Source organism: Protopterus annectens, chromosome 5.part0 (genome assembly GCF_019279795.1).
Source record: "Protopterus annectens isolate FY-2018-M chromosome 5.part0, PAN1.0, whole genome shotgun sequence".
NCBI lineage: Eukaryota > Metazoa > Chordata > Ceratodontiformes > Protopteridae > Protopterus > Protopterus annectens.
In genome coordinates this window covers 1,416,921,597-1,416,937,722 of record NC_056735.1, presented here as the reverse complement: position 1 = coordinate 1,416,937,722, position 16,126 = coordinate 1,416,921,597, and the positions used below count along the sequence as shown (strand labels likewise).

Genomic DNA, 16,126 nt, shown 5'->3' with positions numbered 1-16,126 from the left:
TAACAAGCTCATCCTAAGGGGCTTGTTAAAGCCTGATGACTCCCCGTCCAAGTCTGGCTCGGGGAAGTCGTCAAAAAACGCCAAACCCTTGGCTCCAGCTTCTGAGCCGAGGGCTGGCATTATCAAGACTGCTCCGAGGCGAGCAAAGTGGTTTCCGCTCCGAAACCATCATCGGAGCCGACCCCAGCGTGCAAGCGCTCTAGGTCCCCTTCATTAGAGTCTGCCAGATCGGCTCCGAGGTCCACTCTCCTATCGGAGCGGAGTCATAGGACTCATTCATCGAGGTCATCCAGGCTCTCCGACCACGACATCGAGAGGGTGGTCAGTAGACTCATAAAATCTCAGGCGCTAGCCCAAATGCTCCAGAGCCCATCTCACCAGACTGTGGCTCCTTCGATACAGCTATCCATTCCTCCTCAGACTCATCTCTCGAGTTCGGAGCCGGAGTTTGTCGGAACCGTGACCTTGCCCACGTCGGAGCCGATACTTCCTCCATCTGCTCCGGTGTCGTCGGCTCCGACCTCTTCATTGGTTCCATCCGTGGAGAGGTCTGGGCGCCGAGACTCCATTGTCGGCTCCGAGGGGGTGAGTGGCATCAGACCCTTGTCCGACCCCGCTCTCCCTCTCGGAGCTTCGGCTCTGGTTAGTTCGACCCCGACATCATTCTCTGAGCCTTCTCTGTCAGTTCCGGGGCCGGTTCCGGTCTCTTCGGAGCCGGGGCTACCTTTGGTATCTGATGGGGGAGCCTTCGAGGTGATGAGGAGTGTGCTGGACCCAGTGTCCACTCCAAGGTTAAGTTCTGCGGCTCCTTCTGTAGTGCCTGTTATGGTCTCTGGTCATCCTCCTACACCTGACAGCAGAGATCCAAAGCGTAGGGTACTCACCCTGGGTGTCTCCTCTTCTTCCGAGGGCTCCCCTGAAGTTTCAGGGGAATCCCCTAGGAAAAGAAAGTGCAAGAGAAAGCACATAGACTCCCCCGAGTCTGTCACGTCGGACACCGACTTGGATGAGTCGGAAGGTTCCCCCAGATCCCCCTCTGAGGATGTCTCCTTTTCAGACATCCTGGAGATCCTAAGACAGAGGGGAAATTGGTCCACTCTCAAACCTTCCGAGGACAAGTCTGTTTACCTTGACGCCTTTGGATCTCGCCCTTCCACCTCCTGGGTGTCTCCCCCTTTCGAACCACTAATGGAAGTAGTGGCTAGAAAGGCGTGGGCAGCTCCTGATTCAATGGAACCTACCCCTAGGAGGCCTTCTAAATTAATTTCTGCACCAGATGACAAATCCTTTCTCACCAAAGGTGTTTCAGTTGATGCTATGGTGGTAGCAGCAGCCACTAAGAAGGAATTGGCTGATCCTTCTGTATCTGTTCATCCTTCTAACAAAGAGTCCAGGACCGTGGACAGGTACGGCAAGCGGACCTTTGCTTCAGCGACCTTTTCTATCCGATCGCTGAACTATTTGTCATTTCACCCGCCTTCAGAGAGACTTGCTCAGAGAGCTGGGTGAAACGGTACAGGATCCTTCTGCTGCGGGGTTTAAGGACAAAATAAACTCTCAGCTGGCTACCCTGAACTCCATTGTTAATTCCTCCATGCGGCTGATCTCTTATGCAGCCAATGGAGCGAGTAGGGCTGCAGGCAGAGGCGTTGCGTTGAGATGTCACGCTTGGATGCGACTCTGTAACTTTGCCGATCCCTTCAAGGCGTCCTTCACCAACACCCCCTTTGACGGTTCGGAATTGTTCAGTCCTCAGGTGAAGAATACCCTCACCAGATGCGAGCAAGATGGTAAGACTCTCTGCCGTGGGAGTCCGTTTTTCCACGCCTTCTAGACCTTATCCTAAGGGACAGAAGGGAGGAAAGATGTGGTTCCGCAAACCTCAGGGAGTCACGCCTGCCGCACGTGGTAAATTTCCCCCTAGAGGCAGAGGGGGAAATAGTAACAGACGCCACCCCAGGGGCAGAGGGGGTCCTCAGAACCAGGGCTCTAGGGAATCTCTTCCTGACCAACCCTTTCAGCATCCCTGAGAAGCTGCCCGACTGTCCGCCTTCGGAGGCAGTCGGGGGAAGATTATCTCTGTACCCAGAAGCCCGGCAATCCCTCTCCCAAGACGCATGGGTATAAGAAGATCATATCCGAGGGTTACAAAATCCCTTTCACTTTCCCTCCGGTACAACCGCTAAAACCCCTACCAGACGTACCACCCGCACAAAGGGGACAGGCTCAGCTAGAAATAAAAAAGCTGTTGGAAAAAAGTCATCCAGGCAGTTCCAGCAGATCAGCTAGGATCCGGAATCTACTCCAGATTCTTTTTGGTACCAAAAAAGACAGGAGAATGGAGACCCATATTGGACCTCAGCAGGTTAAACAACTCTGTACTAAAGACAAAATTTTGGATGGTAACACTGCAGTCCATTCTGCCCTTTTTGGGCAGAGACAACTGGATGTGTTCGTTAGACCTCCAGGACGCGTACTACCATATAAAGATACACAGGTGCTCCAGGAGGTTTCTCTGCTTCCGGCTGGGAGTCGGTCATTTTCAGTTCAGGGCCCTGCCCTTTGGTCTAACCACAGCCCCCTGGGTGTTCACCAAATGTTTGGCAGTGGTCACGGCTCACCTGAGACTGAAAGGATTCCAGGTGTTTCCATACTTAGACGACTGGCTCATTTCTGCTACCACCAAACAGGATCTCATAATGGCCAGGGATTACACTATTCAACTTTGCAACAGTCTGGGTATTTCTATAAATTTTGCAAAGTCCTCCTTGTCAATGTGTAAACTTTATAGGCGCCGTATTAAACACCACAGAAATGTCTGCAACATTACCACCTCAGAGAGTGACGGACATAAGGCGGAATGTTCAGCCCAACAAAGTCCAAGTCAAGCTAGTATTGAAAGTGTTGGGCCTCATGGCGGCGGCGATTCTTCTACTTCCATTAGCCCGCTTCCACATGAGGCTCCTTCAGTGGATGCTGTTTTCTCAGTGGTCCTTTCAACAGCTACCAATGACCCACACCATTTTGATAACCCCATCTTGCAAGAAACATCTCTCCTGGTGGATGGTTTCCCCCCAGCTTTTTCAGGGCAGACCCTTTGTTCTTCCCCCTCCAGTTGCCACTGTCACAACGGATGCCTCTCTGATCAGGTGGGGGGGACATTATCAGGGCAGGACGGTCCAGGGCACTTGGCAACAGTCAGAATGCCACCTGCACATAAATGTCCTGTAGATGAGGGCGGTGCTTTTGACGTTGCAAGCCCTTCAGAGCTCTCTTCCCATGGGGGCTATAGCAATTCAAACGGACAATATGTCTGTGGTGTGGTGCATAAACAAGCAGGGCGGAACAAGATCCTACCCCCTCTGTCGAGAAGCATTCAGACTTTGGCAATGGGCGATTTCATCTCAACGGTTTCTGATAGCAACACACATCCCCGGAAAGTCCAACGTCATAGCAGACAGATTGAGCAGAACTATCCTCATGCCTCACGAGTGGTCTCTAAATCAAGCGGTAGCAGACGGAATTTTTCGGAAGTGGGCCAGCCTTGCTGCGACCTTTTCGCAACTCCCCAAAACAGCAAGTGCCTCAACTTCTTCACACTTTTTCCTCTACCAGGCCAACCCCCCCAGAGATGCTCTTGTTCACGTTTGGCCCCGGGGTCTTCTTTATGCCTTTCCTCCCTTTCCATTGATCCCGCAATTAATTCAGAAAGCAACCGCATTGAGATCCAAAATGATCCTCATTGCCCCGTTTTGGCCTCGACAAGTTTGGTTCCCTTTCCTGCACAAATACCTACTGGTTCAGCCTTGGCATCTGGAACCCCTTCCGGATCTGTTGACCCACCTCACAGGCAAGCTGCATCAGTCTCTACATTCCATCAACCTCACAGCTTGGTTGCTCCACTTCCAGCCATAGCCAGGCTTCCCCTTATTTCTCCTCCTGTTCGTGATATTCTGGCTTCCCATAAGTCCAATACTAGGAAGACTTATGCGAGTAAATGGAAGCGTTTTTCACACTGGGCACAAACTAGGTCCTTAGACCCTTTCCATGCACCCATTCATGAGGTTCTTGACTTTCTGGCGGAGCTTTTTCATTCAGGGTCATCATCGGCCACTATCAGGTTACAATTAGCGGCCATTGCTAATTTTCATGTTGGACTCTCAGAAGCAAATATTATGTCCCACAAACTCTGTAAAGCCTTTCTCAAGGGCATCTTTTTGCTCAGACCTCCAGTCAAAGATCCACCCCCACAATGGGATTTGAATTTAGTTCTAACCTTGCTAATTCTGCCCCCTTTTGAACCTGCAGCTTCTTGCCCCATCAAACTTCTTTCTTGGAAAACGCTGTTTTTAGTAGCTATAACATCTGCCAGAAGAGTATCAGAACTTCAAGCCTTGTCTGTCCGTCGTCCTTATTTGGTATTTCATAAAGACAGGGTAACTCTCAGAACAAACCCTTCCTTCCTACCAAAAGTGTTATCGGAAGCAAATCTAAACCACTCCATTGATTTGCCTGTCTTTTTCCCAGACTATACCAACTGGGCTGAACAAAAATTACATTCATTAGATGTTCATCGCCAATTACGGTATTACCTAGACAGGACAAAACAATTCAGAAAGTCAGACCAGCTCTTTCTCTCTTATGCTGCAGGTAAGAAAGGGCTTCCGGTATCGAAGGTTACTCTTTCCAGATGGCTGACATCTGTTATTACCTTGGTCTATGAGTTGAGACACAGGCAACTTCCCTCTAGGCCTAAGGCTCATTCAACCAGGGCACTATCAACTTCAACGACGTTTCAAGCAAGGTTACCACTAGATGCCACTTGTGCAGCAGTTACATGGGCGTCCAAACATACCTTTTATTGCCCATTACAAGCTTGATTTAGCCTCCAGAAATAGAGCTGATTTTGGTTCCACTGTACTCAGGAGTCTGTTCCATTGAGCCACCCAGGACTAAGATGCTAGGGACGCTGTCCCATCCAGCAAGAATGAAGGCGAGAATGACAACATTAAGAAGTTATGTCTTACCATAACGTTCCATGTTAGTTGTCTTCTTCTCACCTTCTTTCTTGCGTCCCTCCCTCCTGCCCCCTAGCCTGGATAGACTCGAGGTTTCTGAGTCCTTCCATTTCTGGAGATAAAATATGTTGCGTGTTTTCCTTGTATCCTTAGTGTTACTAGCAGGTAATCTGTACTCGTAAAAGAGGATTATAATATTATTATTATAATATTATTATTTATACTATGTCTTGGCTTCCAAACGAGATCTGGGGAGTTAGCGCATGGTATTGTGGGATATAGGGCTGCCTCGAGCCGGTAAAAATAGCTCTCGAGCTATAGTATAGGCCGAGTTGGAGCCGAGGATCGGCTCTGAACCCATCCAGCAAGAAAGAAGGCGAGAAGAAGACAACTAACATGGAACGTTATGGTAAGACATAACTTCTTATTATATCAGCAAGTGGAAAAGATTTTCTATTTGGTTCCTAGCCAAAAACTAGCTTATGTACCACTGGTTTTCAAGTGTTTGTATGATTTTATTTTCCTCTTCCTTTCTTACTCCTCTGTCAAGTTTCATGTAGTGGCCATTTCAGCATATCTGCCCATATATCTTCCCCTTTTCATCTATGTTTTTGGTAAAACTGTTTCTAAAGGGAGCTTTGCCTCATAGGCCACCTAGACAACAAGTGGCTCCTTCTTGTGATCTTAATTTTGTGCTGGAAAAGTCAATGATGTCCCCTTCTCAGTTGGCTCATCAGGCTGATTTAAGGTTCATCGCATGGAAGACCGTACTTATTGCCCGGACATCTGAAAGAAGAGTATCTGATTTGCAAGCTGTCAAAATTGGTGAATCTCCTGTCTGGTTTTCCATAGAATTAGGGTCACATTAAGATTAAGAAAAAATATTTATGACAGAACTAAGTTCTTTTGAAAAGCAGATCAGGTGTTTATTTTTTATGATGGGACAAGGACAACCCACTACAAAACAGACTGTTTCAAGATGGTTGTTTCAGGTATTGCTTTTTGTTTTTCCCACTATGGCAAATCTATTCCAGGCAGTATCAAGTCACATTCTACAAGAGCTTTGGCTTTTATAATGGCATACTTGTAGAGTCTGACTGTAGAAGCATTCTATATGTGGGAACATGGTTCTTTATGCATACGTTTACAGTCATTAAAAACTGGATTCCTTATCCAGGTTCAAGACCAGCTTTACTAGGACCATTCTCCAGGGGCTCACTGGACACTTACCATTTCTCTTCCTAGGATGGGTAGGTTTTTGTAACCAACTCATATAGCCAAAGGCTGCTGCAGCAGTGAGACTGCTGAGCATTTTACAGTTGTGCAAGTTGCACTTAACATAAAAATAGATGTTCAAATTCCTCACTACTGCAGTAGCCCCACCCACCATCTCCTACTTGTGTATATAGTTTTTCTTTGGGATATAAAATTATTTGTTGTAGTTTGTATCTTTTAGAATTCAGGATGAGTAAGCTCTCTCTCTTTGTATGGACAAGAAAGTCCTGAAATTGTCTACACTCTTGCTGATTCCTGTCAAAGGGGCTAGCCTAATCAGTCATGTAGGTGTGTAAGGGCACCAGAGCTTTGTGAAGCCAGACTGTTGTATCCTGGGCAGGATGCAACGCATATAACCAAAGGACACTGCATCAATGAGGAATTCAAGCATCTTCTGTTAAGGTAAGTGCAACTTGTACAACTGTACTTTTCATTTGCAATGGGAGCTGATGGTCTGTTTTTTTGCCCACAGGACAGTGACATTTTCTATGGAAAAAAAAAACGTTGAGAAAAAATAAAAACAAGATGTTTACACCTACAGAAAGACATGTAAATTGGAGCACAGAAAATATGTAAAACAAGTAATGCATGCTTATTTTATGGGTCACCATATAACTGTTTTTTTCTTTTCAGGATCACTTTGAGTAGTCTGAGCCCAGAACAAGATCAGGGACTGTGGAAGCCAAGGTAAAGACATCATTGCAGTTGATTTGAAGTCCACAATACTGCATCTTATGTTGATTTTGCTTACCCAACCATGTTTTAAATGTAAATGTTTTCTTTTGACTATGATTTATTTTACCCATGTTTAGAGAGGATTAGCTTAAATATAATTTATTTTCCATCTTCTGACTTTCTGTAGTCCATTTTCACTATTTATATCCTTTCTTTCTCTAAACAAGTCTAACTTTTGCCAAACACTTTCCTTCACTACATGCTGCGTATACATAAGCATTTGTTTCCATTACTTTTTTGTCTTAAAACGTCTAGGCAAACGACCATAATTAATTACTATTGTAAACTACATGACTCGTCACATAACTGCATTTTTCCTTAAAAAATTACATGCATTTATTTTTTGCTTGCAATTGCTTTTCTCCCCTCAGCTTTGCAATGCTTTTTAAGTTCTTTTAAGCTAAGTCACAAGTGATTGAAAAAAAAAAAAAAAAGACTAGCCTTGTTTGATCTTATCTTACTTGTGGGCTGATGCTCTACATTTTTCCTCTGTTGCTAACAACTTTGTTGTTTCCCATTCCTCTGTGTACCTGGGCAGTCCTATCTGCAGGTTTGGCTGAGGAGCTTGTCAGTGGCCTAAGTCTTGTCTTACTCAAAGTTAAATTCTGTGGAAATTGTCATCGTGCTTGTGACCCATTTATGCCACTTTTTCTTGTGTGGGTCATGTCCTTCCATCCACTGTCACCTCATTCCCTTAATCTCTGCACCCCTCCTTCACCTGGGAATTTAGTAAATCTGAAGCTTTTTTCCTGGAGTTATGTGATCTCGTCACCAGTTCTTTTGCTAGATTAACTATGTGGAGTTGCTAACGGCTGCCTCTGTCTGAAACCCCCATCCCGAAACCGGTCTTTCTTGTCAGCATTCCCATAGTTGTATTGTTCTTGTGGTCTCTCATCTTGTGGCCTACCGGTTGGGTACACCCCTCTGGTCTTTTGTTAGTGACGTGAGTAGACACTGGAGTTCATAGGGTCTGGTTTTAGGAGATGGGATTTTCACTAGGCTGGTTCTTTGTACTTGGGGATTTCTTGACCCGCCTGACTTGCTGGGATTGCAGAATTGCTGTTCAGTAGCCTAGTCCATGTGTCAATTTGTTCTGCAGATTAGTTCTTGATGTTTAGCTCCTTTTGGTGGCCAATAGTTGATGTGGAGTACTTGCTTTTTGAATAGTATGAGCCATTTCCCTTGGTGTGACTAGGGTGCCCCTGCTTTGATAGGGTGTCTTCTTATTCACTAACCTTTCCTGGATCCTGCTAGTTGTGTCCTGCAAAAATAACTAGAAGATTAGTGTAATGTCTTCCATTTGGGATTGAACAGGAGCAGTTTTCCATGAGGGCAGATTGATACCAGATGCTTCTAGTCAGGCTTTGCAGGCATTGGATATGTTATGTCACATGCTACAGTGCCTTGATTCCATTGAAGGACCAGCAAATATCCTGTCTTTGGTTTCTGGCAGTATTCGATTTCAGGACTAGCTGTATAATGTCAGTGTTCCTCTCCTAATAAAGTTCTTTCCCAGATTTCTTGGCTGGCAGTTTTGCCTATCTTCGCTGAGGTCTTTGGTCCAGGAGTTTATCCTTAAGTGCTTGTTTTCTTATAGCTCTGTCTCCTGCCAGTGTCCTGTGTCTCTGAGTCTTTGTGTGAGCCACATGGGTAAGAATAGCTGTTTTTTTTTTTTTTTTTGTCTTTCCCTCTCCTGGGTGGGGCTTGTCCCTTAGCAGGCCTTTTTGCCTCCTGATTCTTTGCTTTGGCAGAATCCAGGAAGTCTGAATCATGTCTCATTGTTGAGAGAGTTGTGTGCGTTTTGGATGGGATTCTGCCAACGTGTGAATTGGAAAAAACTGGTAGCCTGTGTCCTTCTGCTTTGGAAATGGGGTTTGACTTTTGCTCCCACCTGGGTGATGGGACAGTTTGTAGTCTGTGCATTATTTGCCATTCTTTCCTTTTGCTCTTCCTGAGCTCTAGTTCAGTCCTCTTTAGGAGTAGCTGCTTGCAATGCTTAATTGGTCTTTTTGATAGACTTTTTGCCTTGGCCCTTTGTACTCATATTCCTTCTTTCTTTCGCTATTTCTTTATACTTTAGCAGTAGATTTTCTTTGTTTAGCTCACTTTTGCAGCAGTCTCAAATACTAGGACTTGGCTGCAGGTATTGCCTTTCTGGCCTGACATCTAGAGCGCAGAACTTTTTTCCTCAAGCACAGTGCATGTCCTGTGGGATGCCAAGCCACACCTAGAATAAAGTTGATGTCTGCTTACACCATCTAAAAACTTTCTTGCTGCAGTTTGATACTTCTACATTAAGAGTCTAGTGTCAAGAAAAGTTACTGTCTTCCTGGTGTGGTTCTGCCTGCTTCTGAAGTCAGATAGGTATGCTGTTGAGGAAATATTTTTTCCTTGTGAACTTTTGTCAGCTTTTACTGCTCCATGTATTATTGACGTAATGGTGTGTCAGGGCTTGTGTCTGGTGTGAAGGGTTGTCTTATGCCGGGTAGATTATCCATGGAGGTTACCATACCAGCTACATCTTTTGCATAGGTCTGTAGTACAGTGTTCAGGAGTTGTCTGTCGGGGTTTTACCCTGAAAGTGATTGGAGTATTCCATGTAACAATACCTCCCTGTTATGAAACCTGAGGCCTTCATTTCCTCCACTGTGAAATCCACTGGATCATCTTCCTTCAGTGTTGCATACAAGAAGAAACGTAAAGAGAAAGCAAAAAAGGATGCAGGAGTCGCGCGTCTGGAGTCAAATACTCTACCTCAGTCTGAGGAATGCTGTTTTTGGTGAGTTGCAAAGTTTTGCATTACTTGCACTAAGCATATACTTGTCCATAGCCCACTGATACCTCATTTGGAGGCTGACATGCTAACATAAATTGGTGCACCCAGACAGACAGGCATACAGGGTTTAGCTTCCACAAATGCTCAGCCCGTGTGCAACTGATGGAGGCCTGATTTGTCATCTCTGAAGTAGGACTGCGACTCCAACAATTTTTGTTAAGGACTCCCAACAGTTTCAGTTGAAGATGATGATGTAGGTTGTAGTGTGGAAGTGCATATCCAACATTGTCTTCCATCCATTTCAACAATTGAGTTATTATATTTGAATCTGACCTTGGTGTTTTTATTAAGAGCTTGAATCTATGGCTGTAACTCTTCCCCTACCCGTATTTCTCTTTGGTCCCCCAACTTCCTCTGATCTCATTTGCAGCTTTATCAGTCAAGACACATGATTCGAGGGCTCTGAGCTGCTCGTTTGATAAGTGATATTTTTTTTATTTTCCAAAGTTATTTTTAATACACATCTGCTATTTTTTATCTCTTCAGATTTGGTAATTTTACTGGCATCCAGTCCTCTTAAATCCCAGTAAAATCACCAAATCTGAAGAGATAAATAGCAGATATGGATCCAGTCCTCTTAGCTGCAGTGGTGCAACGGTAGCGTTGTCACCTCACAGCAAGAGGTTCTCCTGTTTGATTCTCGGCTTGAGTGCCTTCTGTGTGGAGTCTGCATGTCCTCCCCGTGGTCGAGTGGCGTTTTGAAAGACATGAGTGAATAGGCGTGCCTTCGTTGAAGGCTGGGCATTGGGTTGGCACCTTGGCACCGTAAAAATCTACTGCCAGTATTTAGTGGACTGGAGTTCTGCTGTGGCGACCCCTAACCAGGAAAAGCCAAAAGAAGAAGACTGGGATCCAGTCCTCTTGATCTGTTTTTGAAAAACTTGTTTCCTTTTCTGCCTTTCCTGTCTTTAAAAAAAAAAAAAAAAAAAAAAATTAATAATTCTTTTGCTGTCTGTATCTGTGTATGCTTGTGCTGGGAGGGTGGCCTAATGGTTAAGGTGTTTGTCTTGCAAACACAAGGTACAGGGTTCGAGTCTCACAAGGGATAATTGGCTAGGCTTAAAATGGCTCGCAAGGGCAGTTAGCTTAGTACTAACCTATGAACCTATGACTGTATCTTAGTTTTTTGGTCTAGGTTTTTATGGTCTAGGCTTTAACTTTTTTTTTTGTTGCTGGTGTGTGTGTGGTTGTGCTCGTTTGTTAAAATTGTGTCTGACAAGGCCACTGGCTTTAAGAAGTGTACAGCTTGCAGACACATGATTCTGCCACAAGGCCCTCTCTCCCTTTGTGTTTATTGTTTAGGAGTTGCAGATTTAGATACAGATTGTGAAGAGTGTCCATTATTTTGAGCCAAGGCTTTTATAAGGATGTTGAGGCAACTTAGATTTAAAGGGCTTTCTATCCGCCAAAGCAGGAAGATCTGGCACCTTTGACTCCAGGAAATTTTCCATCTAAGTAGGACAAGATGAAAGTTACCAAGGGCAAGGAGAAGAAGAAAAAGGGAAAAGAAAAAGTATATAGAGAGAGCAGGGTAAAAAAGAGGTGAAAATAACAGGAATAGGTCTCCAAACCCATCTGACCAGTCCAGCCCAGCTCTGAATACCCTTAATTGCAAGGATCCACCTACTTCAGGGGTCCTCCGGATCTGTTTTCCATCTCACCCCATTATTTCTTCCAGAGCCAGCCAGCCCAAGTCTCTGCTCACCCTTCTCACAAGAGAAGCATGAAATTACATCTTGACCACAATCAGTGGCTTTATCCTTCAGCTTTCTGATTATCAGAGTCTGTCGAAAGCTGATGATAGGAATATACAGAAGATGTTCATCGTGTTTCACTGTTGCAGTCATTACACTTGGGTTATCCTGCTGGCAGGCTACCCGCAGTCGGCCTGAATTCCAAAGTCCTGGTCTGGTGTCGGTTGTTGTCGCCTCTTCCCTGACGTCAGTGCGCCAGGGGTATACAAGATGCAGCAGACGCCATTTTCTTCAGTCTTTCTTGCCGCCCGGTGCCCGAAGCAAAAGCAGTTCGCAAGTGTCGGTCGGCCATCTCTTGAGATTTTCATTCCGAAACCAGAACCAAAGTCTTCTGCAAAGCTAAGTACCCCGTTGGGGAAAGTTTTTCTTGCTTCAGACCAATGTCAGTAAAAGTTAACTGTATTTCTTGTGGGAAGCTAATACCTCATAAGGATTTCCATCCCTATTGTATCCCATGCCTGGGCCCTGACCACGACGTCACTGGTTATTGGTTTTGTGCTAGGTTTAACAAGCGCACTATTAAACGTCTGTTTGATTTTGCCCGACATTAATTTGGTAGAAAATTCAATTATACCATGCCGTCGGAACTATCGATGACCGGAATACACAAAAAGCGCAAAAACAAGGATAGGCATCTGAGGCCCAAAACTGACAACGAAGCCTCTTCTAGGCCAGTCTCTGGTTTTCAGCGAGGCCCCTTTGCAGCCCCTGACTACCGCTTCTGTAGAACCACAAGCCACCTCTGACTCCCACGTGCAAATGGCTGTGCCTTCGGACACACAAGTTCTTCAGCCTACCGAGACTAACCTTTCAGAGGGATCCGGAGTAGCTGAGCAACCCACAGTTACAGAGGGTGTCTTCAGACCTACTCAGTTAAGCATTAAACCCTCAGCTAAGTCTAAGCCTCCTTTAAAGTCAAAGAAACAAATACAGCATTCTCCAGGACAGGCCTCCATGCCTAAAACAAATGCTCAAAATGGCCAAAGACCTAATCACTCTGATCAGGGGGTCCCATTCCCCTCCTGATAAAAGGCCTAGACAGGATGCAGACTATGACTCATCCGAACAGGTGTCCATCTCTTCTGATTCATCCTCAGACCTAGGATACTCTTTACCCCCTTATGAGGATTCTGATGCTGGGGATTGTATTCCATCAGCCTCACTGCCTGAGGACTACTCCTTTGAGGAAACCCTATATACCATGAGGGAGCATTTCCACTGGGAAGGCCAGGATTATACAGAATCCAAGAAGAGGCTCAGAGACTTCCTTTTATTACCTCAACACAGACCCCTTGCTATTCCGCCAGTGTTAGATATTCTGGATGATGTGTATACTGAATCCAGCATAAATCCTGATTCCTTACCTCCAGCCCCTGTTAAACCTGACAGATACTACAGAGTCCGACTCACATAAATTTCTGTATAAAAGCCCTGTAGTTGACCCTGAAACTATTTCTCAGGGACCCAAAGGATATGAGGCCTCATCAGCCAAGAATCCAGTTCCCTCTGACAGAGATTACAGAGCATTAGACGGATGGGGAAAGAAAGTGTATACGTCTGCAACTTTAGCAGTGAGAGCCTTAAATTACCAGTTTCACATGCTAAAATATCAGCAATTTTTACTGTCTCAGTTAAAACAAAAAATGTTTCCAGAATCAGATACTCCTAATTTTAAAGAAATGCAGGATTTATTGCATGCAGGTGAACAAGTGGGAAAGCATACTTTGCAATGTGGTTTTGATTCTCTAGAGCAGCAGTTACAGGCTCTGTCATTAGAAGACATGCTTGGTTAAAAGAACATACGTTACCAGATCATGTTAAAGCAAAATTATTGGATGCACCTTTGCAGCAGGATGTGTTATTTGGAGTTAAGGCAGAAGAGGTACTAAATAAAATGGAGGATAAGGCAAAATCTATGCAAACGGTGAAGGATTTCTTACAGGTTCAGCCTCCTAGATTTAGCAGAAACTGGACAACTAAGAATTGGTCCTTTCCAATTACAGACAGAACTCAAAGGGGAAGATACAGACGTCCAAGAGGTAGAGGTTAAACACAAGGTACTTACAGGCCTCGACAATGGGTTGCATCAGACCAGAAAGAAGGGGAAGACAGGCCCCAACCGTATAGAAAAACAGCTCCAATGACTTCCCACTACAGCTGCCAAACAAATCCTTCTTGGCAGCCCCCTTGGGAGGAAAACTGACACTCTTCTACCACAACTGGCAAATGATCACCAAAGACAAATGGGTTCTCAACATTGTATTTCAAGGTTACAGTTTCCACTTCCACACTCTGCCAAGGTTAAAAGGAATGCCAAATCTGCCACCAAATCAATGGGCAGAGGCTCAAAAACAAATTACAGCACTCATGGATATGATAGCTATTCAAAAGGTACCATCACAGGAGCAAGGACAATGATTTTACTCAAGACCCTTTCTGGTACCCAGAAAGGACAAAGCCTGGAGGCCCATTCTGGATCTTTCATCTCTAAACACTTGCCTGGATGTTCCGAAATTCAAAATGTTGACATTACAGCAGCTTCTTCCCATGCTGGGCAAGAAAGCTTGGCTCGTGACTTTGGATCTCAGAGGCATACCTGCATGTCCCTATCAGACAAAACTGCAGAAGATACCTCATATTCATACTGGGTTCAATGCACTACCAATTCTCTGCACTGCCCTTTGGCTTATCTACTGCGCCCAGGGTCTTCACAAAGTGCCTGGCACTAGTAATTGCATTTTGCAGACAGAAAGGAATTCAAATTTATCCGTACCTGGATGACTGCCTGATTCAAGCAGAGAGCAAGGATATTCTACAAAAGCATCTGGCGTTTGTAAAAAAGTTAAGTTGCCTGGGGTACACAGTAAACGAAAAGAAATCAAAACTAGTGCCCTCACAAGAGATTATATTCCTGGGTGCCAGCTTGAACGCAATGGCCCAGATGGCTTATCTCATGCCAGACAAATAAGGACAACTGATAATACTTTCAGTTGATGGCAACAAAGACCCAACTCCCTGCAAGAAACATTCTGCAGGCCTTGGGTTACATGGCATCTTGCATATTACTAATTCCATATGCCAGACTGCATATGAGGAAACTACAATGGTACCTAAAGAATGTATGGTCTCAACACTGTCAAAGTTTGGAAACAGTTATACCACTAATCCCTTGCCTTTTACAGGAGTTTCAATGGTGGGCTCAAGCTTGTCAACTCAACAAGGGACAGCCTTTTCCACAACCCACAGCCAGGCAAACACTGACAGCAGATGCATCGGATTATGCCTGGGGAGCACACATGGCAGGCAAATGTATTCAGGGCACGTGGCCCGCAGAACAAAGGCATCTTCACATCAATCAAAAAGAGATGCTAGCTGTACAAAATTGCTTATAGCTTTCAAGGACTTGCTGCATCCAGGACCACTACTACTAAAGACAGACAGCACCACAGTTATGTGGTTCATAAACAAGCAAGGGGGCACTCACTCCTACCCCCTATGCAGACACGCTATGACCTTGTTGAACACAGCTATAAACCTTCAAGTTCATCTGCAAGCACAGTTCCTGCCAGTAGACAAAAACACACTGGCAGACGACTTGAGCAGAAACATCATGGATCCCCACGAATGGGTGTTGAATCCACAAATATTCAGAATGATAACACAGAAATGGTGGAGCCCGGACATAGATATGTTTGCATCCCCAATAAACTGCCAGCTACAAAAATTCTGCACAAGGAGTTACCATTCACAAGCATGGAAAGTGGATGCCCTCTCATTCAGCTGGGAGAACCTACAAGTATACGCTTTCCCGCCATTACCTCTCCTGCCAAAGGTACTCATAAAAGCCAGGCAGAGGAAGAGCCAAAGATGATCCTGATTGCACCAGACTGGCCACGCCAGCATTGGTACCCAATCTTAAGGAGCTTAGTACAAGAACCACCCTGGATTTTGCCTCATATCCCACATCTGCTGACTCAGCACAACAAACAAATACTACACAGCCAGCTAAAGACCTTAAACCTAGCTGCATGGAAGATTCCTTAGTCAAGCATGCAATGCCTCTCTCCAAAGCTATTATGGATGCCATTCTGGAGGCCAGAAGGCCTAGTACCAGGAAAGCCTATTCGGATAAATGGAAGAGATTCTGTGCCTGGAACCAAGCTCACAGCCTTGACCCTCTTGTCCCAAACATTCCTCAGATACTACAATACTTAACTGAGATGCTGGACAAAGGACTCTCCTCATCCATCAAGATCCACGCCTCTGCCATCTCTGCTCATTACAACACTGATCCACCAATTTTCTCTAATCCTCTGTTAAAAAAGTACCTCAGAGGGGCTAAAAACATAAGACCGCCCCGTAGAGCACCTACTCCAACTTGGGACCTCAGCTTTGTTTTGGAGAAGCTAACTTTACCTCCTTTTCAGCAAGCCAACACAGCAGAATTAAAATATATCTTTTGGAAAACTGCTCTGCTCCTGGCAATAACCTCAGCACGAAAAGTTTCA

At 45.1% G+C, this 16,126-nt stretch overlaps 1 protein-coding gene across 1 annotated transcript in view; it reads left to right on the top strand.

Moving 5' to 3' along the window:
* FAM76B (family with sequence similarity 76 member B) overlaps positions 1-16,126 on the top strand; it is a gene marked incomplete in the record, with an annotated part of 994,273 nt that overhangs the window by 462,504 nt on the left and 515,643 nt on the right. The window contains 1 exon segment of the mRNA XM_044071227.1: positions 6,927-6,980. Coding sequence (XP_043927162.1) covers positions 6,927-6,980 — 54 coding nt within the window.